At 39.3% G+C, this 27082-nt stretch overlaps 2 protein-coding genes across 3 annotated transcripts in view; both read left to right on the plus strand.

Annotated features, from left to right (window-relative positions):
- Positions 1-1497: 1497 nt before the first annotated feature.
- LOC111247786 (neuronal acetylcholine receptor subunit beta-4-like) lies at positions 1498-21542 on the plus strand. Of its 2 annotated transcripts, none has more exons than XM_022799142.2 (9): positions 1498-1734; positions 11589-12608; positions 13557-13650; positions 14034-14160; positions 14735-14841; positions 15646-15664; positions 16096-16256; positions 16396-16565; positions 18146-21542. In XM_022799142.2, exons 2-9 carry the CDS (start codon positions 12545-12547, stop codon positions 18322-18324), a joined length of 921 nt encoding a protein of 306 aa, XP_022654877.1. In that variant the 5' UTR covers positions 1498-1734; positions 11589-12544; the 3' UTR covers positions 18325-21542. The 2 variants fall into 2 exon arrangements, with proteins under 2 accessions (XP_022654877.1, XP_022654871.1); XM_022799136.2 differs by having other exon boundaries at positions 1503-1734; positions 15493-15664.
- A 1701-nt stretch (positions 21543-23243) lies between these two features.
- The window catches only part of LOC111248016 (uncharacterized), a 13147-nt gene continuing 9308 nt past the window's right edge, over positions 23244-27082 (plus strand). Inside the window, exon 1 of the mRNA XM_086984159.1 lies at positions 23244-23348. The gene's annotated coding sequence lies outside the window, so the exon portion shown is untranslated. The remainder of the gene's footprint in view (positions 23349-27082) is intronic.

The following is a 27082-nucleotide window of genomic DNA, read 5'->3' on the forward strand; positions in this document are numbered from 1 at the left end:
CTGACTAAATTCAGTCACGCTGAGATCGCCATGTAAGAACAGAGCACATGAAGGCTCACAACGCGCAGCCTTTCAGAATACGAATTAAAGATGAGTTCAGTGGAAAAGTGGACGTTTTGGTCGGGACGATATTGAATAATTTACTTACGTGCATGAAGTAAGGACAAACGCACTTTGATTTTGATTTACGGCGTAAAAACGTCCAAGTTGCTAATATATCAGTAATTTTGTTATCAGTTTCGACGCTAAGGATTTCTTTGTGTAATATATCTATAAATAGATTGATTGTTTATTATGAAATAATAATTTATGTATAGGGATGGCCGATATCAAGTATTCATTGTGGATGTACCAATTGTCTTCAACTGGAAATAGCTTCAGCTATTGAAATTACAGTACACAACATTAGTGTTATTATTTCACTCGATAAACAACGGGGGCACATAGAATGCTTACATGAAGATTTAGCAACGTACGAGTCATCTGTAGAACAGTTGTTCAGCGGGAAATGATGGTGCACTAAGGCACTCAATAGAACGATATATGATAAACGCTCAAAGCGAGAGGCAATAGACTGACCCACAAGATCAAATAGATCTTTACCCTGCACAAACACAGCGGGTTAGATAAGTAAATGAACACGATTAAATGAAGATAGCGGTGTAGTAAAAAACACATGTAAGATCCTTGATCGAAGTGTTTGTCGAAAAGCGATATGCCTTCCAGGTTATTTGTCGCTATTGGCAGACAACTAATCTAAATGCAAGCCTTACATAACATAGTTAGCTTAACAATAAATATTGCTATGATTTTTATTTCTACTACGCTATCTGAACTCGGGAGTAAGGGAGTCTTAGCAACGTCTCTTTAATCTAGCCAGTAGTCCAATAGATTTGCCGTAGCGGTTGTTGACAATTCGATGAACGAAGCCATCAGCTTAGCGCTTAATTATCACATAGTTGTGCTGCCCATCTGATTCATGCCCAAATAAGGTAAAGTTCCTGGTCGGCTGTAGCGTAATACATATAGTAGATAGAGATACTTCCTTTTAAGCCGTCATTCTCGATTTCCAAAAATTGCTCAATCTACCAACGGTCGAGCCCAAGTTTCTTTATATGAAAGTTGACGACGAACCCCATTTCTTGGGAAGCATGCGGCCGTGTCTGATGAGTCGCTGTTTAGACTTGTTGGTGTCGCACTTATGGCGCATACTAGAGTTCATCGGTTAACGAATATCTTTAGAATTTTGGCAAACTGTGAAATGGCTGGCATGTGTCTATGTATTCTAGACAAGATTCTTTTAGAGGAACGTGTCACAGGCCTTTGCCTCTATTCGTTGACAGGTCACACGCGAACAGTAAAGTATTTTTATGGAATATAGCTCTGCAGAAAGCGTAATTTCATTTACAAAGCGTACCGTAACCCAGCCAGCTGCCTTTGAAAACGAAGCTAAAGGCGTTTCTCTGTGCTCGCCTTATACTCAACAGAGTTCTGTTCGGTTGCATGGCTTTAGCACTCCAGAAATGTACTGAACATCCGCTCCCGCACATGTAGCGTATAGAACAGTCAGACGTCTGTACCCTTCTAGCCCTGTCAATGGCTCAGTTTAATCTACGCGGTTGAAATTTTCTAGTATGCATTCTCTGAAGCCCCTAAATCAGCATTTAGCTTAAGCCTTGTCTCTTTTTAGAGCCCATGTTGAATCTAGTCCGACCGTCTATCTCACATTTACAGGTAAGAGTTCATTTTTTGCCGTATTTGCCTGTCCCCTGTTCTGTCTCGAGAGACCGCTCTTGGAGGGTTACTCTGGCATTCAACTTGCACGGTTTCGGATACCGTTCTGTACCTTGAAACAAACGTAAACTAAAAATAGCACATTTAATCGACAGTTAAGCAAAAATTCGCAATTTTGCAGAGAATTAGTTTGTTCTCTCCTGGCTAAGTGTGGCATGGCTGTTCCATGTCGGGTGGAAGCTGTGATAGTTCACAGACGAATCCATAATTATTATTCTCATACTAGTCTAAAACCTGCGGTACTATTTTTCGAACGAGAAGGGTTTAGTCCTATCTAATGTTAAGGCGAGCCTACCTTTCTAGTGCAAAATAGGCTAGTCAGTGTCATAGTGCGACGTCGTGAAAGTCGAAGAAGCATGGAGTAACTTAGCTATTTTTATTGGAGCTTCCTCCACTGCTAAGTAGAATGAGATCATCCGATTCCCTTTGGCTGCTTATTCTATATGGCCGAATGCAGTGTTTTGGTGCAGAATTTTAATGAAACTGTTTGTTAAAAGTATCCTTTGCCAAACTCAGTCAGTGCAGTTGTTTTAGACTATTATTTTGTCCACCTCGCCCAACGATCGCGATGTGCTCAATACCTGCGGCGGTAACTGCGATTGCAGTTTGGAAAGGAGTACTGAAAGGTTTCAGCTCGTGCAAATAGAGAACGTATATGAATTTGCATAAACCTATCTTCGGCTTTGTCATTAATTGTCGTGTAGCGTTATTCAGTAGATGCGCGACCGTTCCTGTCTGTAGCTAAGATCGTATTGAAGTAATGTTCGACTGTCTCCATTAGCTCTTTTCATTTGCCCCCGATGCACCGTAGGCACCGCCCATGAGCGCTCGACTGCACTATGATTTTTCCCGTTATCGTTCGTGAACGCCTATTTAACAAACTTCCTTTTAGCAAACCGTATATATCTATATGCTGTCTTTGCTCTTTGATATTACGTAATTTTGCAATCGATCATTTAGGGATCTTAACCTTCACAACTATACTGCGTTTAAAGCTAAATTCTAGCTTTATTTCTTGTCCCATTTTATGGCCACACTTCATTTTCGATATTTGCTAGCAATGACATTCTCGTTATTCCTTACAGTCTAGTACGTATAGTCGAAGTGGCTCAGAAATATTCAAGCTTGTGATTTGCCACCGGCCTCGATCCACTCCGCTTTGTCTCAGCCACTTTGTATATAGGATTATATGGTACTTAACATTACCGCTATGTTCGATAGCGATCCACTCAAGTTGCACATACTTACGTATCGTACATAAGGAGGAAACAACCTCTCTGCTAGAGTACTAACCTATCCTAAACCGTATCTACACTAAAGTTAACGCTTATCTGCCTGTTTCCTGACTTCCCTATTCTCTTCTCTTTCCCTGTTATGAGATTAATCTAGGGTTTTTTATAATCCGTGTTAACATCCGTGATACTTCATTAGGCCTCGACTCTAAAATACTTCAGCATTTTTTTTCACTGCACTGGTATTCAACTTCGGTCGTTCAGTTTGTTTAATGTTGTTGAGTGGCTTCCAGTGATCTCACGCGCTATGGTTAGCTTCGTTATTGTTTGGCTCTCCAATTCCGATTCGTCCCACGTGGGACTATCAGCTTCGTAATCGTCTATCGCCCTTATCACCCACTGATTTTCTTTGCCGCCCTCCCGGGCACCATATGACCTCTTTTTCATTGCTACCCCTTGCCACAGCTGGCTTAGCTTCCCCCGATGAGCTCACGTGATCCTAAATAGTTTTATTCTTCACTCGCATCGGACAATTTCCATTTGCTACAGCAGCGGTTCTAATTAAAAATTCTTATTCGCTTATAACGGATTGGAGTCGTCCGACCTAGATGGGTCTCGGTCATTATACCTTCATTTTGCTCTTTGTTTAAATACGCATTTTCATATTGTACATTGTTCGACAGAAACGTGTCTGAAGAAGGTAAAGGCGAATACGCTATGTAAATCAGATCTGACTACTAGAGTATCGTCGGGCTTGAGACTTTCGCCCGATGGACATTGGATGCCTTTATCTCTTTATTATACAGGTCGCTCAGAAAGCCATTTCCATCATCTTTTTTTCGGTAGAACTTTTTTTTTTTAACTACGATTTACTTACGCGTTGCCGAAATAATATCAGGTCTCAACAGTTTATAATAAAGATACGTTTAGTAGAAGTTACAGTATAATCTCACTTTATACGGCGGTTGGACCAGGTCTGCCATAAAAATCCAATATCGGAAAGTATCAACGAAGACGTGTCGAGTTTATATATTGTCTTACTACAAACAGCGGTGCGCAACGCAATGCTAACCAGTGGTCGAAGCCAGCCGGCACACACCGTAGCCAGAAAACATCCTGTATGTATTGTAAGTGAAGTCTCGATAACGATACTCTATTTAGCTATTCTAAACGGATGATATTTACGCCTTAACAAATGCCCCCTGTCCTACGGTACAGTGGAAAAACCAATTCTCGAAATGAGTTAGGACTCCGCGGTTAGCATGGTTTTAATATTATTATTATTACATTTAGTATTCCTATTACGTCTGTGATAGTATTTGACAAACGCTTAAATGAGCCGATCTTTCGAGCAGCACCTGTTTGAGTCAATACAAGTGGACTGATACAACAGGGTTAGAATCGTCATGACTTGGATAGAAATATATACTGAAAGTTATAATTCATAGAGGTATGAGAAAGAAAATACCCATACTAGAATATATTATAGATAAGCTCGAATAGATTTGAACGTGTATTTTACTGACAGGGATAAAAAGCACATATCAAGGTTAGTATCAATAATCTAACTGAAACTGGGTTAAGAGTTCACATAAATAATGACTGTGAATATTGGGTTAGGTTCCACCTAAAGCGCCAGATATAATATAACGGATTAATTTAATGTTCCATTGATTTTATCACTTTAATTACCTAAAATAAACATACATCTCTTTGAATTTGCTCGGATCGCTTATCAAGCACATCAATATTGACGGGCTGATCGTCGCTGACACAGATCCTGGATGTTAAATGAGACAAATACTGGGAGAGGATCATCATTAGAGGTCTGTTTTTCAGACGATCATCATTCTTTGTTGACATAGTAACGGTATCAGTGGCCGAACACTAGGTAGGTGGAAAGCAATGCACTACGGGTTCGTATACAGAAAAAAAAAGCGTCAGTAGCAAATTACGGCAGAGATCAATTGTAGTCGCGTCAATGACAACGGCTTATCCAAGAATGATAATATTATTAACAAGTCTAGCCGATCAGCGCCAATTGGCCGAACAATAGTCTTGTTGATATATTCCAGCTATAGGAATATATAAAATAGAGCACATATTCAGTCTGCTCCTTAGGACTCGTTCTGAGCGAACGGGAGACGGTGGGAGTGCGAAAACATCATTCCAAATTAATACAGATGTTAGAATGGGGCGTATATATGTCAAAAGTTGTATATCCTTTGATCTTACATTGTATTTGAATTGAGAAGGATCGGCTTCAGAGTGTGCTTGACCGTGCTACATCACAACAAACTAAGGGATAGCCGAATCAGCTTAGCAGGCATATGCACCTATCAGTCGCCAACTAGCAGTCAACCTAGTTAGTTTGCAGCCTATTATTATCTAGTTAGTGTAAGCCTATTATAGTTTATCTTCTAGGTACGTATACACTGTGTATCATTCATCCAATATCTGTCGTTGCTTACGTCTACTGCTATTATAGATAAATACAGATGCTTGTGCGGACAAATGCGCAGTTTGAGGAAAATCAAGTCTTCACGTACGTTGTATGTGCATGCGGTTTCAGCTTTTTCATATTATATACAGTTTCACAGAAACGTTTAGTTTTTGATTATTGTTATTTTATGAGCTTTAGTTTTTCTTTTCGTAAATGTTTCGATCTTATTGGTGGTATGCTGCAACTTCACAAAATTCATTTTATATATATTTCATATGGCGATAGGTGCCTGCAACGTTTTGTTGCTGGAGAACCGATTTGTTTTTAAAAGAGGCACATTCCCCAACTATTTAAATTTATTGAACTTCAAGAAGTTGAATAAATTTAAAGGGGGCAGCTATATGCAAGCTCGTACCCTGTAGCTAATCGTAAATCACTTGCAATAGCCATTTTTAAAATTCCTGCCACGATAAATAGCTAATTTTAATTTCTACTACCAGAATTCGAAGACTAGATAGTGGCTTTGGGCAGGCGACGTTTTCCGACGATTTGGACGTCATGGTGACTAGCGAGGCATATTACCATAACGTTGCCCGTTTTTAGGTATAACTATGTACACTTTTAACTACAAAAATAGTTAGAAAATTACTATTATAGTGAAGTGCTCATGACCATCCCACTGGAAGCAAGTTAATAATGTTAATATAGTTTTTCAGCGGGTCTCGGCTGAATTTTGGAGTTTTGCGGCTAACACATGATTCTCACCCTGTTCGGCACTCGTTGCAAGGCAGATGCGTACTGTAAATAGGATTATTGATAAGATAAATTGTCACCATTTAAGCTGACACATCTGTACCACGGTACCAATCCTTACATCACGACTGCTGCCTTCTAAATAATGCGCACCACGTTGTCTCTTTAGGGCCGGATTTCAAAGAAAGCCAAAGCTTTCGAGCGTCGTGTAAGCTATATCCAAAATTTTATGCAAAAAAGCAAACGTGTTTCTCAATCGATTGCGGTTTGAAGTTGACTGCTTCGTGCTTCGATGAGTCCTTAGACTCTTTAGGAAAAGTCCTTAAACTCAATATGCGTTCCACGGCGAATACGCCTTCTGAGATATCCTTCCGCTAAACGCAGTTCACCGTTACGGCGATGCGAAGCAAAACTAGCCGCCGACTCCGCTAGCATTTTTCTCTCGGCACGGATCTCTGCTTGTGAGCGTTAAACGGTACACGACCTCTTACTAGCATTAACACGCTTAGACAAAAAAAGGTAAATATTTCCAATCGTATCACCGGGTATCTTTAAAACATCATTCTGTTATGCCTGTGGATATGAGCAACTGGCTCTATAACTCAATTATGGGTCATTCTATTTGCCTAAGTTAAGGAAAATTTTTATCAGGCTAAGGGAGGAGTGATTTTCAGTTAGCGTCTATTGCGTCTTAGACGCTTATCGACGCCTGCTCATGAACCTAGATTGCCAATATGAACTGATAAACAGCAACGGTTATTCACTACCGTAAAAAAGCGAACACTGAAAACGCTGCTTATCGTTTCCTTTTCAACATAGAAAAATACAATGCAGGCCAACTGTGGGGATAAAATCACCGAATCATTCTTACCTTATTCGTCAGGCCCTTTTTATTTTACATATTTTTGGAGACTAGTAATTGATAATAGCTCCCTACATTCGGCATAAGTCCGCAACAGCTATCTACGACCTGTCATTGCTCGGAACTGCGACACTACCAAAGTAAACGAATCGCATCTCTATTCGGGGACTGACCATATGAGTCTTCAATGTAAAGTAAGCTTATTTGTACACTTTATTGTGTACTCTATAGAAAACAGCTCAGCTTATCAGCGAAATATTTTGTTAATACCAGAAATTATTTCCATGGAGGGCATGTTGTGTCCCGACACCTAGGAACAAAATCCTGCTTGTCATGAAAATCAAGTCTGCAGTTGAAAATACTTTGTTTTTATGTGGCGGCTAGGCCGGCAAGCGATAAAAGAATATTGATATGGCCTGCTTGAGCCAAAGTGTTGTTTTGGGGGACACGTGAAAGATAATAGAAGATTCAGTTTGTAAAAGGATCTACTGTACTTATTGTAGTGGAAAATTTTCCATGTTTTTTTTTATACTATAGGTCAGGCTAGCGCTTGGACTCTGGCTCATCAATTTTGCACCCTATTATTGCTATAGTCTTTACGGACATCGCGTATGGGAAGAATAGAACATCTTTTTTTTATAGTAAAAATAGTTAAAAAGCTCGAAGTAAAGCTCAGCTCTCTTCATGATGACATAATGTAGTACGTTTTTACACAATTGGGTTGCTACGTGAATCGCTCTAGTGCTCTAGAAAATCAACTTTTTTGTTGTGATCACACCTATGTTCCGGAAACAGTAAGCAGGCGGGATTAATACACCATTTAATGTGTTGTCCCTTTCTCTTGGAAAGCCCAAAGCTAGGCCCTTGGCCTTTCCCGTATGGAATAGGCAATTAGTTATTCTGACACGCCAACAACGATTTTGAAGATATGATTGAATCAATTCTAATGAAACTTGGTCTTTCTTAGAATGCTTACTTCATTTTGTCGGGCTATTTAGAGTTTACTTCATCAAATGCCCTTGAAAAATCAAAATCAGAGCAAAGGGCATTTTTACTGTGCATATTAGATGTATGCCGGTAATGAACCATATCCAGGATAACTGCAGACTGAATAGTTGTTAGTCGGTTTGTTGTAAAGTCTGGAGCAACATTTTCACTCATTCGTACTTTAAGTCCGACGATGATGTCATCATAAAATACTTCTACCGATTCAAGCGACGGAGCGTCGGGCGATCGTTTGATAATTATCCTTAGCACCTATTTTTTTGAAAAAATATTTTCAATACATTTCCTAAACGAAGCAAAGTATTGTATTTACACAGCAATTGTTACTGTCATCGAACATCGCATATCATACGTCCCGTCGGTGACAAGGCTTTGCAAAGTAGATAAACATACGCTAGCCTTTCAATATATCGTACCAGAAGAAAGGCCTTTGGCATCGCTTCCGATCTGATGCATCAATAGCGACGGTCTACAGCAACCAGTTCGCTAGAGCCTTATAAACTGTCACTTCTCCTAAATTGCCTAAAGTAAGAACGGGAAGAAGCATCAGGCACACTCCTACTAAGGCTTGTTTTTAGTTAGTTTGTAATAAGGGTCAACGATATTATGAGGACAACGTTTGACCAAGTTACTTCTATTTATTTGCTGCTTGGCGTTATTCCTCAGAGTAGATGCTATGCTGATTGAACCGAACTAGAAATTAAGGTATGTTTCTTAAACTGACTCCGGTAGAGGAAATCGGTGTACCTTGGTATTGGCCTCGACGATATTGCAAACGAAAGGCCCGTGCGAAATCTGGGCGAGCACAGTTTACCGGCGGCTTGCTCCGAAATGACGAAGGAGCGAGAAAAAAAAGTTTTGAATCTGTGCCTGTTTATCTGTGGATTAAAAGGCGAGAGGAAAAGATAAAGAAAAAAAACTCTATAGACTAAATTGATTTTCGCCATTCATCGGCCAGATCCCGCTTCAATTTCAGAAAGGGTCTGCTCCACTAGTAGAATCTCTTTGCTGAAATTGGGGTCGTTTCGAAGCCACAGTTGAGAAAAATTCTGATATGGGAACATTTTTAGTAGCAATGGATGCTTAAGGGAACAGCGACTGAGATCGCTCCTGCATCACCAACGGTGAAAGTGCAAATACCCGTAAAGCTGAGAACCAACATAAAAGTTTCATCTGATGTAAAGACGATAACAACGTCGATTGCATATAGAAGTTAGTAAAATCACGATATTGAAACAATATTAATTATCACGAGAGCAACAAAGAATCCAAGGTTGATATTAGTGCCGGTGTACGAAATGCTTAGAATTCTCTTGTTTCTTTGAGCACTCAGATAAATGAGCGAGATTATGAACCCATAAATAAAGACACAAACTGTATTTAATTATTTTTTGTATAGGTATTTTCATCCATAGTAACTAAAAACATTGCTCATTATCGATTTTTTGCTATTCGAGTGGCAATCCTATTGTAACACATATAGACAGGCTTCTTACAAGAAGAAACCTTTCTTCCTGTGAGAAATAAGGTTCGTCTGTTAATTAGTCTTAACTATACTGAACGTTATAATGTCACCTAAAAAGACGCCTTTTATTTTTTGTGAGCCTTTCAATCTCATCTCGGTTAGAAACTGAGATAGATCGAAGCGTTACCCCGATATCATTTCCCATTATGTGACTGTTCCACTGTCTTTGTTATTATACTTCTAAGCAAAAATAGCTCTAATTAAGGAGGTCTTCCCCAGTTACCGATCAAACACCCTTATAACCCCGAACAGGAGCCCCGTCAAACTTCGTGTGCTTCTAGATTGGACAAGAAGCCTAAGAAACTTCGTCATCGAAAATTAAAGACAGCAAATTTGCCGAGCGCACGCTTAATATACACTATCTATACTTCGCGAGGTGGATTTGATTAGTCTTAGACAAATGCAAGACTTCAAGCACATGCAGGTAGCTCTAGTGTACAATTTTCATGTACCGAACTTGTTGCCGTCGATACTTTCGTACTGCCAATTTTAGGAATCCACCTCATAACATAGAACTTTGACGCTACAGACAATACTCATTTGTGTATTTTTCGAATTAGTAGTTATTATTGGAGGCAAGCAATCAATTGCACACACATTAATTATGTCTAGGTCGTTGCATATTTATCTAAGACGGATGGAGCGATAACTATAACAAAAGCTGCTATTTACCAATAGCAGTATTTCAACATTATATATAGATATAAAGCGCTTTTTGCTTAGCCTAAAGATGTCAACAGAAAAAATGCTTGATTTGTAGTGAAGATGATGGTAGTGAAAAATACATTTTGTACGGTTCTGCTCAATTAGCTGCAATCTATTGGGTAGATAGAGAAGGAGACCTGGGCTTACGAGTAACTTTATCGTATAAAAACACCAAGCAAGATTCAATTAGCTTTTAAGTGTGCTGGAGTCGAAGTTTAACCTTCTAGTTTCAATAAAGTTTGCAAAGCGTCAAAGTAACACGCCTACCCGTATCGCAATCGAAAGTGCGAGGGGAGTCAATGCAATATTATGTGCTCTATCTAAATTTGACAACGTTTCAGTACACTTACATACTAAACATAGCCAATTATAAACGAAACGGTTACTATAGAAGTTAACTTTAGTATCGGAGAACGGAGCTAGATAATAAATTTCTAGAAAACATCAAAGGAACTACGGTAGAGTGCATGCATTGGCCATCTACGAGCAGAGAAATATTCGTCAAAGCGTTTATCTCCGTGTGAATGGACGGGAAAAGTATCCATTTGAATCCGAAGATATTTAAAAGACTTTAGTAGACCCTATGCACTATTAGAGCATCATCGGAGTCATTTGCAGAGGGTTTGCTGATTGGTCCTGAATGACGAAATGCGTATTGCAACACTGTTACAGCAAATCCTAGAAAGCGGATTTTCTCATATGCGTGACTATGCATCTTAATACCCATAAGGTTCCTTTCTTCGATCGCGTGTTTCATTAAAGATTACGTCTATTTTTTTCGAAACTAGTAAGACTGAATGTCTTATTGTTCGAGAATTATCTCAGAGATATCTCGACCATGCAAAAACACTCCTCCTTTGTAAACGTCAAATAAAGATCACTGTGTTAAATCCTTTGTAGGTCCAATTCACGAGATGGTAGATTTTCTTGATATTTACCAATGAGCTCTGTTGTCACCCTAATCTTCAGCGTACTGCAGAACGCTTTATATTTGGTAAACGTATTGGGAGTCAACCGTAACTATTGCGGCGAAAAAGCCGCTTCGTTCAACAAAGCACAGCTGAGAAAAGTTGTAACAATGTTGAAATATTTTAGATAGATGCCTTCGTTGTAGGGTGACATAGTCTTCGCTGAGGTGCCCTATGAAAAGTCAACAAGCATCCGTACATGGTTGACGTCATTGGTAAGACAAATCAATGTATTTGCCCCGTGCGTGGAAAAGTCTAACGTGTTCGCCTTTCCCTTGTTATTTTTCTCCTGGTTTTTCAGTTAACTTGTTATTTTTGCGCATCAGCGATCATATAGCACGGTCTTTCGTTTGATGGTTGTTCCTGTTGGTAAACTTTTGAAAGCACACTGAAACATCCGCGATCTGTTCGACTGCACAGCATGCACAACTCTCCACACAAACCTTTTCCAGCTAAAAGAAGTAACACCAGCCTTGGCGCGATTCATGTTACCCTAAGAGGGATATATAAACATACTCTACCTTTAACGCCATATAGATCTGAAGAAAGCTCTCATTGATTCGATCTTTTTGTATGTTTAACTGAACTCAGCTGGAGGCCCTGGAACGATATAACAAAGCAGCTATAATCTATAGGAAGCGAAAAAAAGACCTCTAACAATAGTAGAACAGGTCGGCAAATAACAACGGTTAATTTGAAAATGGTTACGGGCTCGACAACATCCATATTCAGCGTTGGGATGCAGCAGCACTTAGAATGGGACATGCAATTAAGAAGTGTCGATTCTCGTGCAGAGCTAGATCGAACTTGAGTCCTCCGATGAGTGTCCCAGCCGACTACCTGTAATGAGTTATACGTCGTAGACAGTTATCCGCTGCAGTACGCTTGATCGAAACTCGAACACTCTTTCGAGTCAATCTTGGAACGTAAATTGGTCTTGTTTATACCTTACGTGCTATGTATTACTTAAAAAATCGTCGAATAGTCAGCACTCTGCAGAGACGCCCCTCTGAGGAGCAATATCGTAATTTTTCTTTCTCTTCGACTCTATGCAATGTAATAGGAAGCCAGCCATCATGGATACTCAGTGCTGGATAACAGCTGCGCCTTCTGATACAGTGACCCGGCCGTCGCGTATCCCGTAACGTGTGTCGTTCGAAAGAAAGCAGTTTTGTGAATCAATGTAACCCGGATAGATCTATTTTTTTTTCTGCTAAAATTGCTAATTTCTGTAAAACGAAAAGTGTGTCTTCCAGTATGCAGTCGGCTGCCGTGATAAAAATTATCATCATATTGATCCTAGTAGTCTTCGTGGATCAATGTAAGTTTGAAGTAGTAAAAGTACTGTTTTTATATGCATTCAATATTTTTTTTTACATAACAATATATATTTATGAAAAACAATACGAGTGTGAACAGAGAAAACATGATTATACTAAATTGAAAAACTCTGTCCGTGTTGGTAGTACGCTATAATGTTGCAGGCCCGTGCTAACCATAAGTACTTCGTAATGACTGCAGTCCTAAAAGGTTCATCAGAGGATTTTTTAAGCTTGGCTGATGTTAGATGAAATTTCCCTAGGTTCCTTTGGAGTCGAGCAGCATTTGTGAATAAGTATCAAAACTCAATACAGGAAAATAATTGCAAGTGAAGTAATGCCTAATGCCTGCTGAAGAAAATAACCATTAAGGCAACGACATTGACAAATGTGATAACCCTATAATACAGTTGTATTGCTATATGGATGGCAAACATTAACTTACTTGTTCATTCTAGTAGATCACAGGCTATGTCATGCCTTCTTAATTAGTAGCATATTATCATATAAAATAAGGATGCTTTCATGATCGAAGCGTCAATGCGCTTTTCCCATATACAGGCGACCCGACAAGAGGAGTGGGCATCCGAATGATTTTTGTCCTAAACCAACGATAGACTAGGCAGTCTGAGCACCGTATGCTTTACATTATCAATATTTCAGCTAACTTCGATCTAAGGCGCACATGTAATATGTACTATGCTAAAATAAAACTGTATAAAGCTAAAAGGAAACACAATTCAGCTATTATATTTTTAAAGTGTACGCGTCTTGCGATCAGTGCTATATTACACTGTATTATGTAATCACCAGTTATTTACCAAGATGCCCCATACGTGATCAGACGATCACTTAAGTACTATTAGCAAAGCATCAATGTATATTGGATCTTGAACCTTTTTGAAGCACCGAATTTTAACACGTAGAAGAACGGTTTTATCTGCTTTCAGGTTTCGCAGAGCCTTTAATTAATAAGAATTACACTGTAGCTGCGAAAATTGCAAAGTTTCAAGCAGAATTCAACTTCAAAGCGGCCAATGTCAGGTAACGTTTATCCAGAGCAGGTTATTGGGTTGATCTCTGTTTTTCCACTGACACACATCGAATTATTCTTTCGATTTAATTATAGCTGAGATTAATGATTGTATCGGTTAAACATTAAAACAAAGTTTTCTGTCAGTTTCAATTGCAGTTTTCGATGCACCCCTGCCGGCTTTACCATACACTTCCCTGCATATCAGTTTCTAGCAGTCAAACTAATTGCCATCTACCCACATTGTGACTGACTTTTATTGTGAAATGTACCTTCTGACCTGCTTTTTCGACTATGGACGAGTGGTATTAGAGTATTCTAATAACGCCTATCATCACGGCTCTGACCGTTGACGTTGTTATTATCGCTTCCCCGCTATGTTGTATATGGGCAGGTTTACTCCTCCACCTAACCGGGACGCCGAAGGACCGCTGTCAGTGCACGCATATCTCTATATTCTGGATCGCTTCATTATTGATACCTATGAACACAGTGTCACCTTTTCGATGGTACTTTGTACGGTAAGTGCATCCTCTTGAGAGCTACTGAATGGCTATCTATTTGTTACTTAAACTCAACATGTATTATTTAACAGACGCAGAGAGCGTGAACTAAAAAATAGCACTTGCTCCCGTTTTGCTTATCATTTTAACTGTCTGCGCTCAAAAAATGTTACTTTCCAATTTGGACCATATCGTAGCTGACGCCCTGTCTGTCTTGCGTCAGCTCCTGTAATCAGTAGTCGATAAAAGTCAACTTGTCTAATCTAAGTATGCTCAAAAATAGGTTCAGGAAAGCGACATTTAACTTAAGAAACCCATGGCAATTTTCTTCATTAGATGATTCAGGCAAGGCTTGAGCCTGGGTCGATATATAGATCAGCGTGTACCTGCGAAGCCACCTTCCATTTGATTGTAATAGCTGCGGGTATTTTAATACTCCGAGTTAGGCACAAGTGTACGATTGGACGTATAACTTCCTTTCAACATAGCGTGGTGCCCTCTAAGAACAAAGGAAAAATATTAATCAGATTTGTTAGCACGCAGCTGTGTGGATGCTAACAACAAACGTCTAAACTCTCTGTGTGACCGGCAGCAATGGGTGGACAAACGATTGGTGTGGGAACACGAGTCAGCCCCGACCAGCATCGTGTACACGTTTTGGGTCTACGTTTGGTCCCCCCGAATACGATTTAGTAACACGTATGTATCTAATAAATACCTGCCACTGATAATTTTTGTGTGCTCGATAGCTCTTTGTAGTCTTTTCTGTCTCTAGTAGCCTTAACATTGTAGTAAATTCGACTGGAAGTGTGTCGCGTCTTGGGTTCACCGATAGTTCCACTATATAGATTGGAAATCCACACATCTGTTTTGTAACCCGACCACTGGTGACCATTGTTTTGCTTGATACAAAAAATCAACAAGAGAAGAATTCATAGTAGTGCAAAGGAGTGCTATTCAAGCATTTTTCTTTAAAATCACTAAGAAAAATTGTTGGCTCGAGCCGTGAAGCTTGCGGCACTCTTGAAAATGACTGCTAATTTTATTGTTTTTTCGAGCGTTTTCCTCCTAGTTGCTTTCATTTTTGTTACTACGTGTTAGCCAGTGTTATATATGCCTGATCGCATTAAAACCTTTAAACAGAAAAGAACGTAGTTTAATTGATCTGAATGTCGTTCATAGCGAGGTAATGCGCGAGTTCAGGTAATACCTATACCGGATCTGGATCTAACACATTTATGGTCTTAATGATTGTTTGCTCTCATTGTGGACGTCTTTCTTCTCAAATGACGAAGTCTGTTAGTCTATAAGTCCTTTCTTTTGTTCATACACACATCTGTGTTTGTACAGGATCAACGCAGAATCCACAGTGTATGTTCCTGTTCATGTAGACAGCGATGGTATTGTAATGAGGTGCCAGGTGTACGATATAATAGCCCCATGTTCATTTGACCTAAGCGCCTTTCCCAACGACGTTCACAACTGTAGTCTTTCGTTTTCCAGCATAAACTACGGCAGTCACGTAAGTTAGCTGAACTTATCACTAGCTGCTCTAATTCACGACGTAGAACAGAAGTTCATCTGAGAATTAATTACTCTGAAATACATCGAGAAAGATGTTCGTAATCTTTTTTTGATTGACATCGATAGAAATAGTCGTAAACACAATGGTTCCTATTTCAATGAAACTGAACAGAAGAGAGGCGGTCCTCTGAACAGAAGTTAGGTCATTATAGTTTCTATTTTGATAACTTTAGACCACGCGCTCGTTAGTATAATGACATGACAAACCTAATAATCTGAGCTGCAGCTGGAGTGGAAAGGATCCTCTGATACATAGTATTCTTTTTTCTCTTGCTTTTCAAGCATCGCTCTTTTATCAAAACAAGATCGAGCTGAAAGTGAACCTTTTGCAAATATATACATTTGTTGTAATATTATGCGCATATCTAGGATATCATTTTCGAGCCTTGGATTACGGAGTCGGAAATCAGCTCGTCTGAATGGAAACTTCTACCATCGGCTCGTGCTCTGAACGTGCCTCAACCATCAACCGGCAACATATCAACGGTCGTGGTAGATCTACAAATCAGAAGGCAACCGCATCTGTATGGGTAGGCAGATATTAAAATTGCCTACTTCCCTAGAGCTCTAACAAATTGTTCTCCGCCATTCATTTACTTACACGAGCCTCAACCCAAATTCAGCCATTGTTACCACTTCGACATGTCCTTACGTATCAATGATTTGCAGATTTCGCGTGTATCTGGCAATGCGTACCAGCCATCTCCTGTTGGCTCTTACAATTCTAGCTCCTGAAAGTTGTCGAATATCGCTTACCTACATGCTGCTTCTGACCACTTGTTTACAACACGGCTTTCTTGCCACGATGACTCGAAGTTCTACCGAAACACCTCGAATATGTAAGTTGTAGGCTTAGCATAATGAGGAACGGCCTACATTATTCTTGGCATTCTACGTAGCTCTTCATGCCTTTTGCTAACGTATATAGCACGAAAAGAAGAAACAGCAGCGAGCTCGATTTATATTATATCGCTCGGCAACAAAACAACCGAGAGAAGGAAGATATATTCATCCAATTGACATTATCATTTCAAGATGGATTCTGTTAGATGTTGTGGTCAATAACGTACCGGCTTGTACTACGTGTGAAATCGAAATGCCTAATTCTGACGTAGCAAGCAGAGCTAGATAATTCAGACCATGTTTATAAAAATCGAGAGGCGTATTATCAGTAGCAGAGTAACAGCTGAACAATCTTATCTGAAGAGTTTATTTAATAAATACTTACAAATTGGAACACCAATCCCTTTCGTTTCACCGTTACCGCTTATCCATGGATTTTTTGTCACTGTTTCTTTGCCATGTTTGACCTTGTGTAAGAATAAAGTGACAACAGCTAAATTTGTTTAAATAGAGCTTTATCGAAAGGTGTTCTCTACCGTACGCTTACATCGGCGGTTTTAGAACATCGAGACTCATTGCGATACCCCAGTTAATCATTGACACTTCAAACACTATAAACAAAAATCGCTGCCGATTATAATAGTGGTAGTAATAAATAGTAATAAATTTTTCTTCTAGAATCTATTTTATAGAAATATGAAATAACCAATAACGACTTTTTTTGGCACTAACAATGGTAGTAAAATTGCAACCTGCCTTAATACTAAATTGCCGTTTATTTTAGCTTTAGCAAAAAAAAAATCATATAGAAAATGATATAAAGATCTCTAAGTTTCTAAATATTATTAAACTACTCTCGAATTCGATTTAACAAAGTAGAATAGCATCTAATAGTTGTGTCAAAGCACCTTTACTTATATTATTTGGCGTACACGGTCTTGATTCACTTCGGGTATTCAGCTGTCCTCGTATATATATATATATAAATTAGTAGTATAGAAATATAGTTTTTCCTTGTGATGTAGCGTCAATATACACAAATGCTTACTGACATTTCAGCGAACACTGCTGTCTGAAAATAGGTTTACAATGCGTTATTGAAGTGGATAGTGAAGCTTGTAAAATAAACCATTAGAGCGGCGACCATGTGCCATCGAGGTGCTCTAAGTCCAATGAAGAATTTTTCAACGAATATATTTGTCGCAATAAGAAGTCCTTGCGCCAGCTTTCATGTGCCGGACAGGACCTCTGAGGAAAGCGTACTATTTTTTGCTAGTTCGAAAAAACGTGCAATCCTGTCATAGAGGAGTTCCAAACTGTTTCTTTCTTTTGTCTCAATATCAGTTGTTCCTAGAAGACTGTTGTAGTTGTTACGACCGGTATCCCGCCGCTTTATATCAATGCTAATACGGTACGGCATGACAATTCCGTAGCGAGCTTGTCCGTTCCCACTTTACTCTTTTGTATATACAGTGTTTGTAGAGACTGCTAATAGAACTTGTATTGATTAGTCGTAAGACGTGCGAAAATCCTATTATGGTTGTTGCGTAGCTAAGTTGCGTTCTTTCCTTTTCAGTGTGGCAATCGTCCGCGAGCGTTTTTCTGTCTCTCGTCACCGTTTGCAGTTCACTGTTGAGATCGTCTTTCAGGCCTTCGAAGCTTATCAACACCCTCAAACGGACATTGTCCGTGCTAGAACGATGCATCCTTCTTTCTGGCGTTGGACTACTCGTTGTTATTTTATTATTTCAGTAGAGAGAGCCATTTACGCGCCTGTATCGGCCAAACATGCAATAAATAAAAAAAAAAAAACTATGCTGCAAGAAAACACGGCCCTGCTGGGAAAAATGGGATAAAAGCGCGTCATATCAAGATATCATATCGGGTGGCAACTGATTAACACTGTATAATAACATTAGCCAAGCAGGCAAACGCTTTGTCAGAATGGAGCACTTCTAACTGATAGGTTTATTTATTAAATTGTTTTTAATATCGTAGCTATTTTCTGCTCATGGTGGAAAAAAAAGCAGTTTACGCAGTGCGCGTGGATGCTTAGGTATTCAAATGTCTCCAGAAGGGCAATTGTTATGGGTCACCGAGGTATTACATATAGTCGAGTACTTAAAGTCTCACAACGTGAGATAATGACTATTCTGCTACGCATGCGCAAGCAGAAAAAGAGAAATTTTATTACAAAATGTGGCTTCTTTGAAAACTTCTGTTCAACGTTTGTTTTTTGGTCAAATCATAAGCTTTACACTTTCATTACTGCCTACCTCCACGCTTAGCTTCACTAGTTGAGAAACGGCTGAAGTTGGAAGTCTAGTGATTTGATCCCAGCCAACCAGAGGTCTTATACTGTTCTTTTGGAGCCTGTAGGCGCAAGCGTGAAGCCAACAGGCCAGATATGGGCCTGCTTTTAAAAAAACGGACATTATACTTTAGGTTAGTTATAAGATCAACCACAACAGTTTCGTCTATCATGTTTATGTAATACCGCAATTTTCCGCCGGCGACTAAACAAGTAACTGTTCACTTATTCAGTCTCGTGAGACATGATCCATTCATAAGATTCATACAATTCCGATGTAGTTGTGGTTATTATAAATTGCCAGTATGATAATGATACGCCGGCTACCACGTGCTGTTACCAAGAAAATACTCCAATGAAAAAAATACAGTGTGGTATAAGGCGTTTCATACGCCACATACCCTTTGGTAGACCCTTTGGAATAGAAGTAAACGTAATCCTCATTAACGATATCTCACACCATATACATTTGTCTTTCCATGGAAGCATGACCTTTCTTGGACTGTGTCTACCAATGCGGATCCTTTGTTCTAAAACTATAGTAAATTGCCGAATGGAAAAGTACTAACGACTTCCGGATTATAAGAGTGGAAGCGAACAATGTAATAGTGCGATGTTTTCAAAACATGGGAAAACTACGATTGAGTAAGGACTAAGTGACATCTAGAAACTTATTCATATATATATGCAGATCGGCTGCCGCGTACATGGTGTTGGAGAAAGATATCCGCCACAAACGCTGCACTTCGGTAAACGTAAAAAATATCGAAGTTGCGCAGCAACACGGCGAAAGTCCTCTGCTGTGGGCTCAATTTCTCATAATCATCGTCTGGCTTGACCATTAGACAAGGGCATGCACATCCAGTATACACGAAAATATTTGCAATTGTGTCTAAAATTCTCGGACTTATCTCTATACTGCTATCAGTCATTTATAATACGTTAATTCCAGGATATGAATTCAAAAGTTTCCTTCTGAAAGCGTTAAAGCATTAAATATGCTAGTATAAGATGAAACTATGTATTATTATCAAGCCCTTGATGGGCGCCAGCACCAACCCTGGGTTTAGCTTTTCACTCTAATTCTGTCGGACGCGCATTTTCGAAAAGTTTGTGTAGTGGCCGGCGTCGAATCTGTTAGAGCTGTTGCTAAGTCACGTAGTTGCGAAATGCTAATATCTGACGCCGAAAACGGCTGAGTATTGCTACTCTGTGGGGTCTTTTCAAATCTGATTATTTTCAGGTAAATTCGAAAATAGCTCCCCAATTATTTTCTATTTAAACTTCACAGCTCTACGAATTTACTTATTCACTGATTACGTGATGGGGTATTACGGTAAAACTAGCTCTTGGTTTTCGTTCGAAGCTTAACTACGTTACTACAAGTGTTACCTGTGAGGGTATTGGTTTTTGCTACAATAATCATTGTATTTCCTGGTCGAATGCTCAGTATGATTGGCACGTAGCGTGATGTCTTCATGAATCACAATATGTGATGCAATACATGCATTAGTACTCGCCTATGCACCGGATTCGAATGTCTCGCGGGTACACGATTTTCGTAGGCACCCACGTGGGGAATTGCGTTCTAAAGAGGATTGTACGCTCTAGAGTCCGGTAGTATCAATTTTTCTTTGACTGTATAGAAAAGTACGCTGACGAGAAAATACCGAACGACTCGAAACATTTTTTTCCGAGAAGTTCTTAAAAAAAAAAATGCTTAATTTCCAAAACGTTCAATTTGCCCGTCCCGAGCAATTCAAATTAAACACAACGCTTGAGTGAATGGCAGTGGCATCCAGCGTTCGCATCGCGCCTTCTATCCATGTTCAATCATTATTATAGATTTTAGCACAAATGAAACATTTTCTACATCTACCAGAAATTACGAAATCCGCCTTGCAAGGAGTTCCTAACCATTGACTAACTGTAGGGTGAAACATCGAATAAATGAAACTGTATTACCGGCCAAGTTAAGTTACGCTAGGACTAGCCCGACGTTCATGCTAGATTGGGGTAACATATTATTACGGATACTAAGACAGCGACCAAATCTGGCCAAATGTTAACTGACCACTCTATTGCACCAATGCATTGAATTTGTTGTTTGCCAAGCTAACATACTGTCGAATGATTGTATGTAGGAAAGTTCTCGTTTTTATAAACTCTTCGCTTGTTGGTTTTTACAATCAAGTTTATTATAGTTGAACAATGGAATTACGTGTTGTGGCAGTGACATGTAAGAACGTTTGCAAAGAAAGTGTTGCCAGCTTGATATTTCCAGGGTCAGTTGTATATGTCTGGCCACAGCAAAACGCATTTGCTTAACTAGAAGAACTTAAATACTACTTTAAATTATATAGGGTTGCCCAAATTGAAATACAGGTACTATCATACGAAGGCGATAGCCTAAACAGATTGAAATTATATGTGTAGATATAGGTAAACGCTACATGTCAACATGATATATTAGATAATGTTCCTACGACGATCAAAACAAGTTCGAAAGGTGGGAAAATGTTGACTTGACAGCTACTTGTTCCAGCTTTAAAATTCTGTATTGGAAATGTTTAGTTACAACAGCATATGCGATTTGGACAATTACATTTTCGAGCAAAATTTGTTTTTAACAATAAATTTAAATACATTCCAGCGACACTAACATGAATGACCTTAATTCATTTTTAGCTGAATGGTTGAGAGTTCGTAGAACTCTAAAATAGTATCTAGCAACCATTTACTATCATTGCCAAGGAGTAAAAGGAGAGTCTGATGCAGCTTGTTAAGCAACAGATCCGCCAAGCCCTGTTTGTGGCCTATCTGTAAAAGTATTAGGTGCATGGAATTTTTCGTTTCAAAACGATAGGGGAACTTTTCATCCCGCACAAGGAACAATCTACTTAAACCTTGCTTTCGTGTCTACCAATATTGACGTGTGGGGCTAACATGGATAGACTGTTCAGCTATCCATTTCAGGTTTTAATTTTTCCTATAAAAGCAAAGTCTCTAATAGAAAATTAGAAATACTCCGATCTGTGATACTGTTTAGGGTTCGTGTTTCAAGCTTCTTTTGGAAGGACATCTTTATCAGGTTTCAGAAAACGTATATACAGTTTCGGGTATAAAAGCACTCTAAATTGAACCATCCATCTGTGCTAATTTTGCCAGATATATAGACATATATATGTACATATGCACAAGAGAGCGTTTAAAATCAACTCCTCTAGCACCCCGATATTCCACGATCCACAAAAATCACGTACAGTCAGTATTTATTTTATGGTCTACCTTTTAAAGCTTCGCTTGTAATTTTGTTGAATTCCATCTTACCTAACCTGTAAAGATATCATTTGGCAAGATGGTAGGCGAAACTATATATCCTTGTCAAAATACAATCAAGTGGCACCCCTACACCTCTATTGCTGAGTCGTTGCGTATTTGGAGTGCCATACGGTTCATGATATCATTGATGTCGATAATATTCGTTGTTTTCTGTTAGATTGATCAGTTTCTCCAAAGAGACGAGCTCAAATTATGAACAAAGGGTGTGTCCTCTGTAGAAATCTTCAGGACGTTCTGCTTCATTAAGCAGTACAGGATAACATAAAAATCACGAACTTTCTATAGGAACTGGGCGGAGCCTCCTGCCGTTGCACTATGTAAACAAGTTCTCATAATCATCTGCTCGTTATAACATCAACGATTTGTTTCGAGTAGCTGTGGCTGGGATGGATCTTATTATACTGAAAAACTTATTATACACTGGTTTTCCCATTAAACCAATAGAACGGCTCCGCAACCGTGTTCCATGGTAACCGTTGGCCAAAGCTAAAATTTAAGCCAGCTATGGCCACATATTCATAGTTACCATTGCAACACACTCAGACATGGGCGTAAATGACCCAGATCCCCTTTACTGGCAGACCCGAGCAGGAATGTCAGATACCTTAAATATCGTTCGCTTATAGCACAATCATCTCTAATAGCAATTCAACTCCAGAGTAGCCTAAAGCCGTACCGCACCAAAACTCGTCCGATTTGGTTCCTAACTAGGGCTATGGATTTATGTGGGAGAATATTAGCAGTTACGTCGGGTGTATTTTGACATTCACAGCTGTTAATCATATGTAATGCGTTAATTCGACTCATATTGGAAATTATATGAATATTATTAACCCAAACATTTTTTTATGGAAGCGTTAGAGTGTCATATATGTTTCTAGCTGGTGTATGATAAAACCGAAAGAAATCTAATGCATTACTCGTACGGATTATAAAACCTTTAACGGGGGCCGGAATCTCTGCTTTTTTCCTCCATTTTAGTATAAATTTATCGGGCGCGGATTTTTAAAGACTTTGTCGAACTGCTCCGTTCCAAGCGGAGGCGGGTTGTCTGCACTGCTAGCCCTACCGGTAGCCAATGTATTAAATTGCAAATAATTGTGCCAGTAGGGCTGTGTGTCCATTGGTAAGTCACATTTTTACCAAGCACTGATATTTAATGGGGGTCAATACTGCTACACCGTGGGTTTATTTCGAATCTAGTTATCTTTAAATAAACTGAGAGACAATTCCCCAGCCTTCTTGTTTCGTTCATGAAATTTTTCGTCTTCCACGAAGCTACTCATCATATCATAATGCAGTGTGGCATCGCTGCAAAACTGGCTTTGGGGTTCGGTGTTGCAGGTTGAACTACGGTACTACGTTTTTGCTGAAATAGACTGTGTCATTCCTTAGGAGATGCCTAGTATAACTGGCTCAAAGAAACGTGGCGTGATTTGTTTATGACTACTTAGAAATTGTCGTGGAGATTATGTATCGTCATGATCCTTAGTCTTCACGATAACCGTCTGCATGTTAACAAAAATATTCAATATGTTAGGCTATTGAAGACATTGAGGTGTGGGTACGATTAAGGAGTTTCGCGGTTCCCTTTGCGGGAATCCGTGGCTCGGAGTTACTGAATTTCGTAATGGGTTCCTGATCATCCCGGAGATTATCTGTACGGTAAAAATAGTACCTTGTTCGTACGTAAAGTTCTTTGGGGCTGGCGTTTTTGATTCGTATTATTAATTTACGGTGCGTTATATTGACGGTGAGGTGCGGAGTATGGTTGTTACGATATTGGTGTGTGCTATCCGATAGGTTAATATACAGGAGCAATTTAATGATTAACGAAAGCACAATACGATGAGGAAGTCTTACCCTTAATCGTTCGTTTGTGCGCGAAATTCAGATATATTTGCCGGATACATAATCTTCGTGAGCGTTTACGTGAAGAATCGCGATCTAAATGGGGTTATTGATACTGATAGCGTTTAGATAGTTTCACGATGAAATCGATGCACCTAAAAAAGAGGGGAGGGAAAATACCGCAGATACGTACGGTAGTGGTGTATCTCAAGCCTAAGTCGGCCAATTCGAATCTATGCGCTAGATCATTTGTTAAAATAATTGTCGTACAGAGTGCAAGAGCTGTATATGCTATCATCCTGAAACTTTATTAGCTGGACATATTGGAGTTCTTATTCCGCGCAAATTCAAATCAAACGTCCACAAGAGAATTAACGAATGAGAAATAAGGGAATCTCTAATTGCAATAATTCGAATAGATTTAAAATCAAGGATGTACATGTAAAACTAAATATACATAAAGCCTATTAGCTGAAAATATTCACAAATAAAGGTTTACTAACAATGTATTGTTCAACAATGGATAAGTTTTCGAGCGAGATCTGGTGTAGGAAGTTACTCAGGATTTCCTTGAGTGTATTATTCTGGAAATCATAACATACGGCTAACTGGTTTAAATAGTTAGCGAGCGTTGATAATCGCGTATCACTGTATATGGTTAGCCTTGCCACCTCATAGGTACTATACACAAAGCAAGGTCTAGCAAGACCCACCTTGGTTCTTGGTGCTGTCCTGGAAAGGCGTTCGTGAGGATTCGTTCACACGATAGTACCAGGAAGCGTCAAATTATTCACTGCTTTTTTAAGGAAGGTTATATACTGCTCAGGATATGTACTTCCCCCAAATAGTGTTTATTTTCCTACAACCCCGTAGTTGTTGTCATATTGTCGTTTCTAGCAGTGCCTATTGCAGGTAGTTTTGGAATACACAATATCGAATTAGAAGTGACTTGAGACACCTTATCATCGGTGATAGTTATTTTTTGTGACGGTGAGCACTTATCATATTGAGGTTTGTTTTTAATAAACTAAACGTGGTATAACAGAAAACTGTTTACACGATCGGTTTGTAAATTTGAACTTGCAGTTAATAGCGATTCCTCTAGCTCGACAAACAAAAAGAAAACGTAATTTACATAGCACATGCACATCTTCATAATCTCTGCATCTCTGGCTATTTAGGAAATACACATTCATACATAAAAAACCTTTCATCTAAAGGATATCACGGCATTGCTACGCAGTAGATCTAGTCGCTGGCGGACTGATGCAATTTATAGTCGCAGCAACAGCAGCTTTTAGATTGTTTAGAGCCAGTCTATCCCATTGCGCGAGGTCTGTGGTTTTAGGGTTTGACTAATGAATGTATATTAATCATGGAATTAGCAGGAAAACCGGAATGTCTTCCTGAGTGGTGGTTGACGCGCAGGCCTAGCCTTAGGTTTACTGAAGTATCTACCAGCGTTTGACGCAGTCGAGTTTCTCTTTCCACTGGTTAAAGAGGACCTCGACAAAACATGCAGACAAGTTATACGAGTTAGGCGGTGGAGGAAGAAGATCCACCAAATCAGGTACGTACATGCGTAGCACTCATACATTCTTACAATAAGTGGAACTGCAACATCGTGTTCCCCATTTTGCCTGTGTACGTTTTCCTTGGAAATACTGTAGGCAAAGCTCGTGTTTAAGATTTATATAGTGGTATATTTCCAATATGCAATATTGCGGGGTATACGAATCTTGAGTGGAACAAAAGTATCGAAATCTCCAGCAATTCACTTAGTAGTGAATATTAAGTGTATAAAATCGCTGGCAAAGTAAAACGAAAATAGATTGGCATGGACAGAACGTTTAGGAAAAGGGTTCTACAGAAAGCGTTTCTCGTCATTTCTAAGCAAATGCTAGTCCGGAAGGATGCCAATTTCCCTATGTTGTGATGTTCACTGTAAACAGACGATGCCCAGAACGTACCGTACGTAGAAGTAGCATAAAAAATTCACTGATAGTTAAACTTTTTGCCGTTCGTTTAACTCGCCGTTCACATTCAAAGCTCAGTGGTTCTATGGCTTTCTAAGAATCATCGAAATTAGCCGATCAAAGCATTTTCTGCCTACAAGTGTAAGTGTGATCCATAAAACACGTATATGTACCTGCGTGCCGTTTTGTAACGGTACATGTGATTATACTGGCATTTATACTACTACTATGCGACTACTGTGCGACGACAGCCATTTGAGCTGTGGAGGCATGTCTAAAACTAGGCTTGTGCACGTAGGCACATGTAATTAGTTATCCTACTTCTTTTTCATTTTATGGAGAGCTGTAGCTCATTCTGAAGCGGAAAGCAAGAGGTACAATACCACGTAGCGTTGTAACAATAACGTCGTCGTTGTGATTATTGATTATTTTATTTAAAGTGGATTTCAGTGATCTTGATGTGTTGTGAATATACATGACCTAGTAGTGGAACTACGAGAAAACCTGACGGGAAAGAAGCGGACTCGAGGAAAACGATCGTAAAGAGAAATTACAGAATCGGAATATCGAGCGATTCATAAGGACCCTTAGACGTCGTTTTAGGTATCGTAAAGCAGCAAAACAAATAGGCAAAGCAACTGCACGATTAGTTCGTCGAGGACTAAGGAAGAAACATGGTTTGAGCACTGCACGCCTACAGCGGTTTTGACGAATTATTTCATGAGTTCTATAATCCAGCTGGTCAGACGTCGCGTTGGTGGTAAATTTGCAAAAATTCTCAGGGTCCAAGAGGTTTCTTAACGGAAACTGTTATTCATGGCAAGCCACCATGTCACATGATAGAATTTTGAGATGTAACGGTGATTGCCGTCAGAAAAAGACAACTGTATACTAGTTTAAATGTCATCCCTTGGTTTATTTAGCCACCGATACTCTTCTTATATGCGCTGTCGGTGCAAGGGCACTTTATATATATATATATATATATATAGATAGATATATATATATAGATAGATATATATATATAGATAGA

This window comes from Varroa destructor, unplaced genomic scaffold, assembly GCF_002443255.2.
Source record: "Varroa destructor unplaced genomic scaffold, Vdes_3.0 BEIS01000003.1, whole genome shotgun sequence".
Taxonomy (NCBI): domain Eukaryota; kingdom Metazoa; phylum Arthropoda; class Arachnida; order Mesostigmata; family Varroidae; genus Varroa; species Varroa destructor.

Bases quoted from the DNA above. Each gene is read 5' to 3' on its own strand.
- LOC111247786 (XM_022799136.2), top strand. From the start codon at position 12,545: ATGCAGTCGGCTGCCGTGATAAAAATTATCATCATATTGATCCTAGTA. The intron at 12,609-13,556 runs GTAAGTTTGAAG...ATCTGCTTTCAG, and splicing joins AGTAGTCTTCGTGGATCAAT to GTTTCGCAGAGCCTTTAATT. The intron at 16,257-16,395 runs GTAGGCAGATAT...AATGATTTGCAG, and splicing joins AGGCAACCGCATCTGTATGG to ATTTCGCGTGTATCTGGCAA.